General features: G+C 39.5%; 1 protein-coding gene across 1 annotated transcript in view; it reads right to left on the bottom strand.

The window, feature by feature from the left end:
* The window catches only part of LOC149289879 (ras-related protein Rab-32-like), a 35,200-nt gene extending 21,161 nt beyond the window's left edge, over positions 1-14,039 (bottom strand). Inside the window, exon 1 of the mRNA XM_089490140.1 lies at positions 13,655-14,039. Within this exon, the coding sequence (XP_089346266.1) occupies positions 13,655-14,039 (385 nt within the window). The remainder of the gene's footprint in view (positions 1-13,654) is intronic.
* Between the last annotated feature and the right edge of the window lie 264 nt (positions 14,040-14,303).

A 14,303-nucleotide genomic window follows, 5' to 3' on the forward strand; every position in this document is an offset into this window, starting at 1 on the left:
GTATCAAATGCTTTGGAAAAATCAAGATATACGACATCCAGCGATTCACCCCGATCCAGTCTTGAGCTCACCTCCTCATAAAAGCTGATCAGGTTAGTTTGACAGGACCGATCCCTTGTAAATGTTATATTAAATGTTATGTGCATTAAATAATGAGTGTTAATCTTATTGTCAGTCTTAATATTTCCTGGCCTGTACCTGACCTGTACCGTGTAATAAAAGACCCTTTTACAAGCTAATAAAGTACTGTATGGATTGTCATATTATAAAATGTATTGCACAATTGATAATACATTCCAATCAACTACTGTTAGTGCTTAGTCATTCGGTCTGGCTTACAGGGCTGACATTTACAATTTACTCTCCCTGCCCAACCAATGAATGTATTATTTAACTTGTATGCTCCAAGAATGTAGCACACAGATAAATATTTGCTCTGGTTTTTGACACTTTTTGTTTCTTGAAACTGCAGCGAGAAAAAAATATAGATATATACTTCTTCTGCCACATCCGTTATATATCCGATATTTTATGTAATATGGATGCGCCCAGCATGCTATACGGGAAGTGCATACAATGGCTGGTGTGTCCCTTTAAATAGACTTACTTACGCGATGTTCCTGTTGACTGATCTATTCTAGTGGGGGCCATGGTGATAAGGCAATTTTTCAAATTATGCATAGTATAAAAGTATAGTAGATTGAAAAAAGAAAAAAAAACAAAAAAACAGACTTCTGTCCATCGAGTTTCTCACATACCTACTTCTAAAGAATAATTACTTTTTGATAGACAAACTACCATTACCTTAATAGAGTTTTGCCACACAAGCCACAGTATGCAAAATGCATTGTGTTCAATAGCACCCAAAGTGATACTTGTATGAAAGTAACTAAAGAGTAGCGAATAAGAGAAAAAAAAAAAAATAAAATAAAATAAAAACTTTACAAAAACAAAACAAAGCTCTACTGCAAGCAAGTACCATGGTGAATAGTTTTGTCACCTGTCACCTTTATGAATCATAAAACATTACGCTTAAGACACTTTTTTTCTTTTCCTGCAATACATTTCTTGCTCAAGATGAATAATGTACATACCAACTCACATGTAAAAAAAAACAAACAAAAAACCCCCCAAAAACAAAACAAAATAACATATTAAGTGAATAGGTCAGAACTCAAACATGGTCTTCTGGTTTCATAGGCGAGGCTCCTTTCATTCTCCTAAATGGGTGTTATTTTCCCTCCCAAGAGACAGAGAAGAAATGAGATTATTAAAGTGAGTAGCTAAAGCCCTGCAGCTGGACATGTAGTTCAATAAAACCTTGAGAATCACAAAGCGTTATCACAATGAAAATGTATGTATTGTGTATATTATATATACACGCACACGCAAATATATTTTAGTATCACAGTGCAGTCACCGGCCATTCTTATTGCTTTGAGTCAGGAGATATCCCCCTAGGCCAGTGGTTCTCAACCTTCCTAATGCGGCGACCCTTTAATACAGTTCCTCATGTTGTGGTGACCCCAACTATAAAATTATGTAATTATATATTGTGAAATATGTGTTTTCCGATGGTCTTAGGCGACCCCTGTGAAAGGGTTGTTCGACCCCCAAAGGGGTCGCGACCCACAGGTTTAGAACCGATGCCCTAGGCTATCCAAAGCCTTGAAAATGCCAGTCAGTATTGTTCAATCACTTATTAAGAAGTGGAAAATTTGGAGATCTCTTGATACCAAGCCAAGGCCAGGTAGACCAAGAAAGATTTGAGGTACAACAGCCAAAAGAGTTGGTCGGGATACAACGAAAGGTAACCTCAGGAGAAATACAGGCTGCTCTGGAAAAAGACGGTGTGGTTGTTTCAAGGAGCACAATACGATGATACTTGAACAAACATGAGCTGCATGGTTGAGTTGCCAGAAAGAAGCATTTACTGCACCAATGCCACAAAAAAGCCCGACAACACCTTAACACGCCTCACAGCTTCGGGCACACTGTAATATGGAGTGACGAGACCAAAATTGAGCTTTATGGTCACAACCATAAGTGCTATGTTTGATGAGGGGTCAACAAGGCCTATACTGAAAAGAATACCATCACCACTGATGGATTGTACACATTATACTCCATAAGAGTATTACTATTTTTGAGGGGGAAAAAAAAAATAAAAAAAAAATAAAAAAAAAAAAATATATATATATACACACGCATATCATATGTATATATACACACACACACACACACACTAAACAATGGTTCCTACCTGCTGGTTGACAACCTAATCTTTCGTAAACCATTCCCCACTTTTACGCTCCATCTCAAAATCAAGGCACAGAAAGGCTCAGTAGCCACCGGTAAACACAGTAGCGGAACTGCTATAGTGGCAGTCACACAGGATTCGGTAAAAATTTGTATTACCAACTCTCCCTTTAGTGAATAAACCCTAATGTACATTAACATACTGTACATTTCCATCCATACAACACATATATAACACGTTAATGACAACATAACTGGAGAGGACATAACAGGAAGTATCGGTTAGGAAAAACTGCCAAGAAGACACTAAAGCTTTACTTAGAAAGAGGAACATAACACAGCGGACGACATGCAAATGCAACTCGAATGAACTGTGAGCTTCTGATTCCTAAATAGACAGCAATTCAGTTCCCAAACAGGAAGGATTTCGCAGAATAGCCACCAATATCTACGAACCAGGAGACAAATGCATGATTTGGGGGTAGGGGGTTTCTGATGGATACCTCTATGCATTTGGGTAGACTTGATTTGCGTTAAAGTACATATGGTTGGAGTGTCTGGTAATATTTGGCAATAGATTATTTAATAGCAGTGTATTTGGTTAATCCCATTGAGTAACTTTGCATGCCATGCAAATTGCTTTTTAAACGTCTTATTTTTCATTTCAATTGATGTGAAATCCAGATTCTCAACACGTATTACATGTATTGAGAAAGGGATTTGCCAAACCTTTGTGTAAGTCCTTAAACATCTTTAACCTTCACAAGATTTATTTTCAGCGACTTTCTCGTTGTAGGAATGCTATTTAAATACCAGTACAAAAGGTTCACTAAAAATGTTTAAAGACATTCTTACTTTTATCTTTACCCGCATGGTGAGACTCTATACAAGGCATGCTTTTGGCCTGATTCAGTCATCAGCTACTGTATAATTATACCGAACTCCTCTTTTACGAAGCAGATAGCTGAAATTATTGCATCAAACCGACTCATCACTTGTGAGTTTTCTTCTTCATCCACTCCCACTCTAATTATAGTTAATAATATAGGCTTTTTTAATTAAGTGCTGATCCTTTAAAGTTGAACACACAAAAGGAACTATTTACAGTATCATTACAGAGCTTTATTTAAAGCAGATAAAACCCTTTATATACATTTTGCTTTTTTTCAAGTTTTAAAAAAATTATTTCCCGACAAATATCCTTTTATATTTTATTCTGAATTAGGTACACTATCCTTAGGTTCAAGCAGGTTTTTTTTTGTCTGACTTACACTTAATAGGTAACCAAACCATAAAATATACAAGAAAATATGTATAAAAACACAAAACAAAAAAAATCTAGAAAGTGTTAACAGTTGTGCAATCACTTAAATGTTTCAATATCTCCTTACACATACAAAGTATTTTTAGCCCCTTAAGGACCAGGTTGTTTTTTGCTTTGTGGCAGTAATTTATTTTGTGGGTTTTTTCACACAAATTGTACTTCAGGTATGAATTTACAACTCCTGGTATATTTCACAACAACATCCCAATATGTGTTCAGCAACATCTCCAGAGTACAGAGCATGGGTTTGTCGGGTTGTTTGGGAAGTAAAACGTCACATTTGGGAAGTACACATTTTTTCAATTGGAAATTTGACATATGGACCATATGCCATCATGTCCTATTTGGGACATCTTTGAAGCCAGTCAGTTCAATTTACCCCATCAAATCATATTTTTGAAAACTAGACATGTTTCAAATGTTGGTATTTGAACTCTTTCCATGCACTAATTTTTGTCAAAATTTGTGGTGGTATTTTGTGTGGGTTTTTTTCCCCTACACACATTGTACTTCAGGTATGAATTTACCACTCCTGGTATATGTGACATGTCAACAAGACCCCAATATGTGTTCAGCAACATCTCTGACAGTGATTCCAACCATGCATGGATTTGTCTGGTTGTTTGGTGGCTAAAAGGCCACATTTGGGAAGTGCACTTTAAAAAAAGAAAAAGAAAAAAAAAAAAAGATTTGGTCAGTCTGTGCCTATGCCCGATTTGGGACATCTTTGAACCCGGCCCCAAGTAGACACCCCTTGGGTATGTGAAACGCTAGTATTTTAACTCTTTCCATGTCAGCACTTGCTCATAAAAATTAACTTTTTTTTGTTTTTTAATATTGTTGGACTTTTGTCTTAGATTGTTGGAACTGGCATTAAGGGGTTAAAGGGTGATGCCCATCAAGTTTGTTTTGTAAAAAAAATCTGATTACAAATATTGTGCTTTTTAACATTAAAACTGTTCTACAATACTTTCAGGCAGTTGTATATCATGCATTTGTATGCGATTTAGCCCTGTTATGTTAGCCAAGTCTACTAGACAAACATACCCCTTCCATAGTCATTGTTTCCCTGCACCTTAAGTTAGTTGTTTTTTAAATTGTTCTAGTTAAGTCTTAATCTTGTGTAATGTCATTTAATTATGTACCGGTGTGATTGAGTCCCTTTGTTCTGTTTAAAACCGGTAGTTGTCTTCATGTTTCTGTGTATAAATATGCTATATTTTGTTTAATAAAATGTTCATTCTTGCTGTACTCAATTCAAGGTAGTTGCGTCTACTTATTGAGTACACATGGCAGGGTTCCAAGGTCTGCATGCTGACTGGTGCTGGAAGTGATTTTGGGGACAACAGGAGGATAGATCTGGGTGATCTCTGGGAGTTACTAGAGCTCTCTTGGTGAACCGGTTACATACATAAATTTGAAAACGTTCAGAAATTAAACTTCATGTCCATGCATGCCTCAGACCAGATAAAATTACAGTATGCTATTATAGCTGTTTACCAATTTGCTCAGCTATGCAATAATTGGGAGGGTTTTTTTTATTTTTTAAAAAAAAACAATGCTTAAAATTTTTATTTTAATGTAACACAGAGGATATAAGGAGCTGCAGCTTCTAACTAAGGGACGTTATTTCTTCTTACATTTTAAAGAAAGCTTTTCTCATGAGGCTGCCTGGAACATTAGTCCCTTAATAAGCACGAGATCTGTAAGATATGGCTTTAGTATTACTTTAGCCAGACAGAGACGGATAAGATATTTTACTAGGCATGTGTAATATGCTGTCAGTAAAATAAATTGTTTTGATGACATTTTGAATAATCAATGTGTTCAACTAAAAAGAAGTGCATTCTAAAATATGTTAATTACCTAATATTGAAGACATTTCTAGAATTTTCTGAACTGTTTGGTTGCAAAAAATTCAAGTTATTTGAGTTATTTCAGAGGCAGGACAGAATAAAAACAATTCTCCAAATTATGTTGGGTCCTTATATGTATCCAGGAAACGCATTTCTGGATAGCAAACTAAAAATTAAGAAATTCTTGAAAGCACACCTAATTTGTAGTCAAGTATTGTTTGATTAATTGTCAGCCTGAAGTAAACTGAAGTAAATTCACTCCTTTTGGTCCAATGGATAGCATATCACTGTCACACACTTTTTGTAATCTAAACCCTACAAAACATTAAATAGGATTGTGAATAAGTCTTTGCAGTTCTGTTTAAATGATTTTTAGTATTATTAGGACAAAATAGAAGTGAAATACATGGACTTAATATATTATTTTGCTAGTTTTGTTCTTAAAACATGCAAACTATTCTCCAAATCAGTCTCTACTATTGGATAACCATAGCCACGTGATCTATACACAGGAAAGATGAGAGAAAACTCAGAAAACTACTATTATTGCACATTTTAGATACTATAACCAATAAAATAAGCGTCTATAATATTATATTATTATACACACGCTGTACACTTGATGTACATTCCACATTTGTTGGAAACAGTGTGGACGTTCCATATATATTTCTGGCAGTAAATTTTAGGTCCTAGGGGGTGCATGCTAAAGGAAGTGTATAAAGATGATGCCGAAACAATGTTGGGTGGGCATGGAGATAATCAAAGGGTTATGGGGGTATGGCGATAGAGGGGCATGATTTTGATGCAATATGAGGTGATAATTGGGGACGGAAATGATGGTGGTGAAGAATGCAGTGGTTAAGGATAACGATTATGGGGAGGGGATTGGAATTAATTTTGATATAGGTGTGCACGATGATGGTCAGGGACAGCGCTACACTTACACACGTATACACGTCATGACAGATAGGTGCTGCTGCTGCCGATGCGCCCCCCCAATCTGTCTTTTTAAATCTATGGTTATATTCATGTTATACAAGTTCAGATACTCTTATTTCTTCTACTGGCTTTCCCTAAGGCCACGTCATCATGTGACAAACTTCATAGTGCTGCACAGATCTACTCTCTCACATGACAGTCATCATACTCTTGTGAAGCAGAATGCAGTTCCAGGAGTTGGAAGCAAATCCTCCCACTTACACTGGTTATTTAAAAGGAAACAAGTATTTGACAAGAAAGAATGTTTCAACGAAACGCACAAGTCTTGGTACTAACTCGCAAATTATTATGCAATTAAAAGCAGAAGTCTAAAGGGTGAAACCTCCCAACAAAGAGGAAAATACCAATTTCACTGCTCTTACAATCAAAATAATAACAATCTCATACCCCAATTCAGATCAACTGGGCAGATTCTGTGATTTACATAGTTTTGAGAAAACTAACTGATTTACAACCTGCAAAGGCTTAACGACACTTGATAAATCCCAATATTTGCTTTTGTCGACAACATGTATTATTGTAGTATTTGGAAGAGTCATCTCACTTTAAAAAAAAATCTAAGATATCCAGATTACTCAGACGTTTAACTTCACTCAGAGAAACTTCCCATTACTTCGAAAGTCCTTAATTACTTAGAATACGTGAGCGTAGTCTCGTGTATATGCATTTGTGCAGCCTTTGACCAACTACAAGCTTCTATGTGTTTATATCTAGGAAAATCCTCAAATTCCCACAAAACATTGGAAAGGATGACTGGTCAAGTGTGGGCTCATGCATAAACTAAACCCAGACTATGAGCTGTTTGACTCAAATCAAGAGATTTTTTTTTTTTTATTACCGTTATTATTCAGGCTGTGTTGAATTTGTTTTATTATTGTTTAGATAAGGTAAAGAGGAGGAATATGCCATCAGTGGATATGCAAATAAAGGTGTGATAGAACATACATTTTCCACGGGTTGAACTCTTTGGGTGCCAGTTTTATTCTACAATCTACCTGCTGTCACCCATGATGTCTACATGATAGCCTCCAACACAGTCCTGTAGGCTACAATGCAAAACAGGGAATCAATTCACCCTTTTCAAGATTTGTAACAAAACTGCTACAACCTCAACTGGACTATAAAATAACTTTGAAGGCTGTACTTAGAAATGTAACAATACAACGCTTTCAAAATTAAGGACCATTCCCACCTTACTTGTATCTTTGGAAACAAGCTGCGGGATAGCAAAGTGAAGCTGAATGATGAGAGCCACTCCTTAACGCAGATGAGTGGTGCAAGCAATCGCTGCGACTCTAATCCACAATGAAACAAAGATACAAAAATTACTAACGACAACGCAATCTCAATAGCAGTGTAATTTTATTAAAGTAAAACAAGGATACACCCAGGAAATATGAATTCAAATCCGAAGCATGAATATTGGGGATTCCGTCACATTATCTGGCCTGCCACTATGTGCTTTTTAGAGTATGCGTCACTTTCTGTATTTTGTGTGTATAATTGCAGGTCTTGACCAGGCCATAGGGTTAAGCACCCTACCTGCTACACATGTATGGCTCATTTATGGTGTCCAGAGACCAGAGGGCTTTAAATTGCAGGAGAGTGTCAGTGGGTTATAAGGCAGTGCAGACCCACTGATTCAGCTCCATGGTAGGCAATAAAGCCATATAAATATTAGATAGGACTCCGACAGTCGCAGGCTAAGCCGTATACAGCTATATTGTGTGATGGAATTCCCGATATTTACGCTTCAGATAAGTGCTTTTAAATAGTATTCGCTGGGTGTGCGCCGATACCTTGTTTTGCTGTATGTACATGTAGGAGAATCGAGCAGCACCCCAGAATCTAAATTGATATGCCTTTTAGGGTGTGCTTTTCTTTATGTCATTTTTTAAAGTTTATTAAAAGTGACATAACTTCACAGGAACAGGATCTGTTATGATTAAGTGTTGATGAGTAAAACATGTCAGATGTAAGTCTCATGGTCTGTTCCTGTGAAGTTATGGTGCTTCTATAAATCTATGCCGCTATCAAGATGGTGCTGCTGCGGTCTCCTTCAATCATTTGTATCTTCAAATGTAGATCTTCTACTCTGCACGGTCTGTCCCATATAAGATGACACCAGTCAAAAAAAATCTTCATATTCATTGGTGACTGAGTAGTATAATCATTTCCCATGGGCCATTAATCATCGTACGAGCCAATGTTTTTTGTTGACATGGAAACATCTTCATCAGCATAGAAAATGCTAGGCATAAGCTTTTGAATTAAATATTTAAAATTATATTTTGAATAAAAAGACTGTTTAGATACACAGTCTATTTCCTTGGGGTTTATTTGTAAAATGTTGTTGACCTTTTGTGTTGTGAGTAATACAATCTAGCTAATGTTCTATTATGATACCCGTTCAAGAATCCTATTGTAGCATAAACAATATCACATGTTGCAAGCACATTACATCTAACCACGTTTTGAAAGCAAGTCAATTATTCATTTGCATACCACATAAAAACCCTACGATTAGGATGTTTTAAAAAATTGGAGAGATGATTTTTAGGATGTTGAGACTTAACCTCTAACCCATTTTTAAGTTATGTGTGAGCTGGCATATTGTGTTCTTCTAATATATGATCTTCTATTGACTTATTTTGGAAAAAAAAAACATTTTGAAATACTAGAACTTAAAGTGTGAATAAAACGTCTGATAAACTTAAAGCTAAGCGTGTTTATCTCATTGTTATGCTTATTCAACTATGTATACGTTAGGCTTTTCTGTGTAGTCTCACAAGGCACGCAGACTTATTACCTGCCAGTTCTACTGTGGTGTTACAGGAATGTAGGTATGGAATGGTTACAGGAACACCAATCAGCAAGCTCACTCATCAGTGCCCCCTGCAGGACACTGAGCAAGCACACCTTAACTGTTCACTCCATGACCCCCATAAAAGGTACCCACTACCACCACCATGCTCTATTTAAGGTTTTAAAATACCTAAGGAGGCTTTGTCACCCAATGTAGCCAAAATGCATAATGTCAAAGTTAGGTTAACAGTGATACAGGCTGCCATTGACATAAAATGGCCATAGTGCAGGGGCATCCAACGCATGGCCGTGGGCCAAATGCCCGCCGGACTTCAAGGTGCGGCCTGTGTGAACAGAGCCGGCCAGTCCGTGGTTCAAAGCAGCTGTTGTGCGGGCATGAAATTAAAAGCAGCCGTCGTGCGGCTGTAAGACTGCCTCCGCCGGCCGCCTAATAAAATTAAAGCGCCCGGCATGCACACACCGTACTGTCCAGTGGCAGCAGTGCCTCAGCTCTGCGCCCCGCCCCTTTAAAGATGTTACGTTCAAGGGGGCGGGCTCACAGAAGAGTTCCTCCTGACAGGGTTGGCTGGGTTGTGGCATTACAAAATCAATAGGGGGGGTGGATGGGGGTAATAGACAAGGGTGGGGGCATCAATACACAAGGGAGTGGATTGGCTGGGGCATCACATAAATCAATATACATTTTTTATGCTTCAGTGCGACAGAGCCTGTCCTAGTGTGTGTGTTTGGGTGTCGGTGTGGCAGAACCTGTCCTGGTGTGTGGGTGTGTGTTTGGGTGTCGGCGTGGCACAGCCTGTCCTGGTGTGTGTGTGTTTGGGTGTTGGCGTGGCAGAGCCTGTCCTGGTGTGTGTGTTTGGGTGTCTGCGTGGCACAGCCTGTCCTGGTGTGTGTGTTTGGGTGTCGGCGTGGCAGAGCCTGTCCTGGTGTGTGTATTTGGGTGTCGGCGTGGCAGAGCCTGTCCTGGTGTGCGTATTTGGGTGTCGGCGTGGCAGAGCCTGTCCTGGTGTGCGTATGTGTGTGTGTGTGTGTGTGTGTGTTTGGGTGTCGGCGTGGCAGAGCCTGTCCTGGTGTTTGGGTTTTCGCTAAGAAAAAAATTGATTTCCAGTTATATATATGAGCAGGGTTCACGTAATGCAAGGTTATGCGACACTGCAGAGAAAGTAAAGCTGCACAGTGTGCGAGAAGCCAGAGAAAAAGCCACCAGTTAGGTAAGAGGGGGGGGGGGTGAGAAGAAAGGAGAGAGAGTGAGATGATAAGGGAGATAGTAAGTATGAATGTATGTTGGGGGCAAGGGGCCGATGGGGCCACATGGCTTTACTTGCCCCCTGGGCCTGAAAGTTCCAGCCCCCCCCTGCATACAAGATGCCTTGTTGACCCTTATGCTAACTTAAATAGGCATTTGCATGACAAAGTACTTTTACATTATTTTAATAGTCCTATTCCTTAAAAGCAGTGCCAAGACTCCCCTTATGACGTCCTGGTAAAAGAAAAAAGGAAAAAAAAAAGGGAAAAATGAAATACAAATAAAATAACGACACTGTATTGGGAACCCAGTGACACAGGCTGCCATTCACATAAAATGGCCATAGTTCATGGGCATCCAACATGTGGCCCGCGAGCCAAGTGTATTGGGAACCCAGTATGTATTTCTAGGATTTTAAAATAAGGTCCTATGGTCCTGGTTCACCAAACATATGGTGGACACTAAGACTGGATTATTCTTACATTATTATTATTACATTACTTTATTTTTATTTTTTTTTGAGAGGGGGGGGGTCTCTTGTTGCCCCTCCACAGCATTACTATTGGCATCTGCAGAGCCACAACAGTTTTATGGCACGTTTTACGACGGGTATTCTGTATTTGACTACTTTACAATGAAATTATTAAAAGTTAAGCTTTATTGATTCAGTGTAAGATTCGTTTTATGTTTATAAAACTGGATCATTGTCTACAGTGAGAAAGCAGCTTAGAACAGATACATTGGGGCCTTGCCTTTGAAAAAGCCAAAGTGACCTTTAAAGTGTACTGGCATTTCAATGTTCCATTATTTCGCATTTCTTCCCATTTTAACTTTGAAAGTGATAGGATCTTCAAAAAGTACACCAAACTCTTTGCCCCCAAAGAGTGTTTTCGAGGTGAAAGACGGTAAAGGCCTACTAAGCCCACCCATCCTCCATGCTAGAGCCCAAGACTAAATCCAGAAGGCAACTGCAAAGTTCTTCACCTCTGAACTTAGGGTTGCCTTACCAGACTAGGAAAAATACAATAATCACATGCAATTCAGAACACAGTTTGTATTTTTTTTTTTTTATAGGAAGCACATCTAAGTGCAGAACAGCATTAAATTCTAGGCACGATCTAAGGGTCCACAATGCTAATACGTATCATAAGGGTATCTCACCAAAACCCCTGTGTGCCATTGGACAGGAGGAACGTACATCGCTTTACAATGGTGCAGCAACACCAAAGGCCAAAAGGCAGCTTTCCCAGAGAGTACTTAAAAGCCATTTAATTCACTACAAGTGTGCAAATCCTCTAGGATTTTACATGAATCCAAATAAAATTACTTTACACACACACGCACACTACATTAAAAGTTATTATGTTAAAGTTGGCAGTTTATTCTGCATCTCAGTAGTATTATATTATATATATATATATATATACCGTATTTGCTCGATTATAAGACGAGGTTTTTTCCAGAGCAAATGCTCTGAAAAATACCCCTCGTCTTATAATCAGGGTCGTCTTATAATCAGACCTCAACTAGGTCTGATTATGAGACTAAGATCCAGATTCCCCGCAGCGATGCAGGGGACCTGGATCCTCCTGTGTTATGCCCCCCCCCTGCATCTGAGTCCCCGGTGCTTAGTCCGGGCTGCGTGTAGAGGTCTACACGATGCATGCTGCCCGGACTAAGCACCAGGGGCTCAGATGCAGGGGACCTGGATCCTCCTGTGTTATGCGCCCCCCCCAACTGAGAATCACCGGTAAGTTTGGAGGAGGGAGGGGGAGGGAGTGTTAAATGGGGGGTGTAAGGCAATTCTGGAGGCAGAGTGCCCTGTGAATTTCCTTTTAACCCCTTTAATGCCACTCTGCCTCCTGAAATGCCTTTTACCTCCCTATATGCCACTCTGCCCCATAATATGCCTTTTAACCCCCTAAGTGCCAGAGTGGCATATAGGGGTATAAGGCATTTCTGGAGGCAGAGTGGCACATAGGGGGTCAAAAGGCATATCATGGGGCACAGTGGCATATAGAGGGTTAAAAGGCATCTCATGGGGCACAGTGGCATATAGAGGGTTAAAAGGCGTATCATGGGGCACAGTGGCATTTAGAGTGTTAAAAGGCATATCATGGGGCACAGTGGCATATACGGGGTATAAGGCATTTCTGGGGCAGAGTGGCAAGCCTGGGGGCAGATGTGCATAACTGGTTGAAAAAAAAAAAAAGGAAATAAAAACAAAATATTTTTCACAATCATAGCTTTTATTATAAAAAATTGTTCACATAGTTTACACGAACTAACATTTACTGGTAAAACTTTTTTCCTATAGGGTCGTCTTATATTCAGGCTTTTTCTTGTTTTCATAAGTTAATATTCAGATTTTGGGGGGTCGTCTTATAATCAGGGTCGTCTTATAATCGAGCAAATACGGTATATATATATATATATATATATATATATATATATATATATATATACACACACACACACATAAACAAAAGATATAGAATGTAATGCACTCACTTGACTGGAAACAGTTGCAATATGCCTGGGTGCTGCCAATCCAAAAAGTATATACAGCAAATAAAGTTGATGCACTCAGCAGGTCTTCTTTTTATAAAATGTATTGACTTGGTGAAGGTCCAACGTTTCAGCTCTCAATGAGCCTTTCTCAAATTTTATAAAAAGAAGACCCGCTGAGTGCATCAACTTTATTTGCTGTATATATATATATATATATATATATATATATATGTTTTTCTTTGTACTTTTTTCTGTATAAAAGGCAGTTCATTACAAACAAGGTACACTATCCCTGTAAGAGCTGAGTGCACCAACACACAATATTAGACATCCCAGTTTGACACACAGGAGGTGAGGAGGAATCACATTTTAAACGTAGGGTGTATTCCTTAAACTTTGGGTGACTCTCCTTCTCAGGCCAAAGTTCTGAGAAGTTCTAAGGCTCTGTTACATTATGTTAGTACAGGACACACATGACCGTGGCCAGTGGTGGTCTTTTCATACAGGTCCAGTTTATACTATAGGACATTCAGTGCAGCTGTGATACAATAACACGATGGCTCACTTTCAGAAGAAACCCAATTATGACACAATGCGAATCAAACCGCGAGCGAGTAAAAGTGTCGCACTTGCCTGCAATGTCCCAGAGCTGCAGCCTCACCAGGGTCTTGCTGTCCCAGTTAATAACTTTCAGAGCAAAATCCACTCCAATCGTGGCTCTATAGTGCTGGGAGAAGAGTTGGTGCACGTAGCGTTTGATAATGCTGGTTTTGCCCACTCCCAGTTCCCCGATCACCAGCACTTTAAAGAGGTACTCCTTGCGTTCAGGCGTCCCGGGAGATGCCCCGGGGGAAGCCCCCGACTCAGCGCCGACACCCTCAGCAGCCATACAGGCCGCGCTATGCCAAGGGAGGATAATGCAACAAACGGTGCAGCAGCCGAGCTGTACCAGCTCCTCACACGCACGGATCTTCCGGTTCGGAGCTACTCTGTTTCGGTTCCTGATTCGGAATAGCATGCATGAAGGGGCAGTGACTGGGGACGTAACGCGAACTTACTTCTTCTCCCCTCCCAGCCACCTGACTGCAAGTCACAGGACAGGATACAAGCCTTTCGAGTGTGGAAGGGAGGAGAAGCGGGTGAAATTTGTTGTGTAATAAATACACGTGAAGCGCTCACACACACGGACATTCACGTCATTCGTTAGCGCGGTATCGGGTCCCCGCTTCACAGGTCTTTCACAGTCACCTTACGCAGGGGGAAGCCGCTCTGCTGGGTTCAT

The sequence above is a fragment of the Sceloporus occidentalis genome, unplaced genomic scaffold (genome assembly GCF_023333645.1).
Source record: "Sceloporus occidentalis isolate IW3139 unplaced genomic scaffold, rSceOcc1.0.p SCAF_42, whole genome shotgun sequence".
NCBI lineage: Eukaryota > Metazoa > Chordata > Lepidosauria > Squamata > Phrynosomatidae > Sceloporus > Sceloporus occidentalis.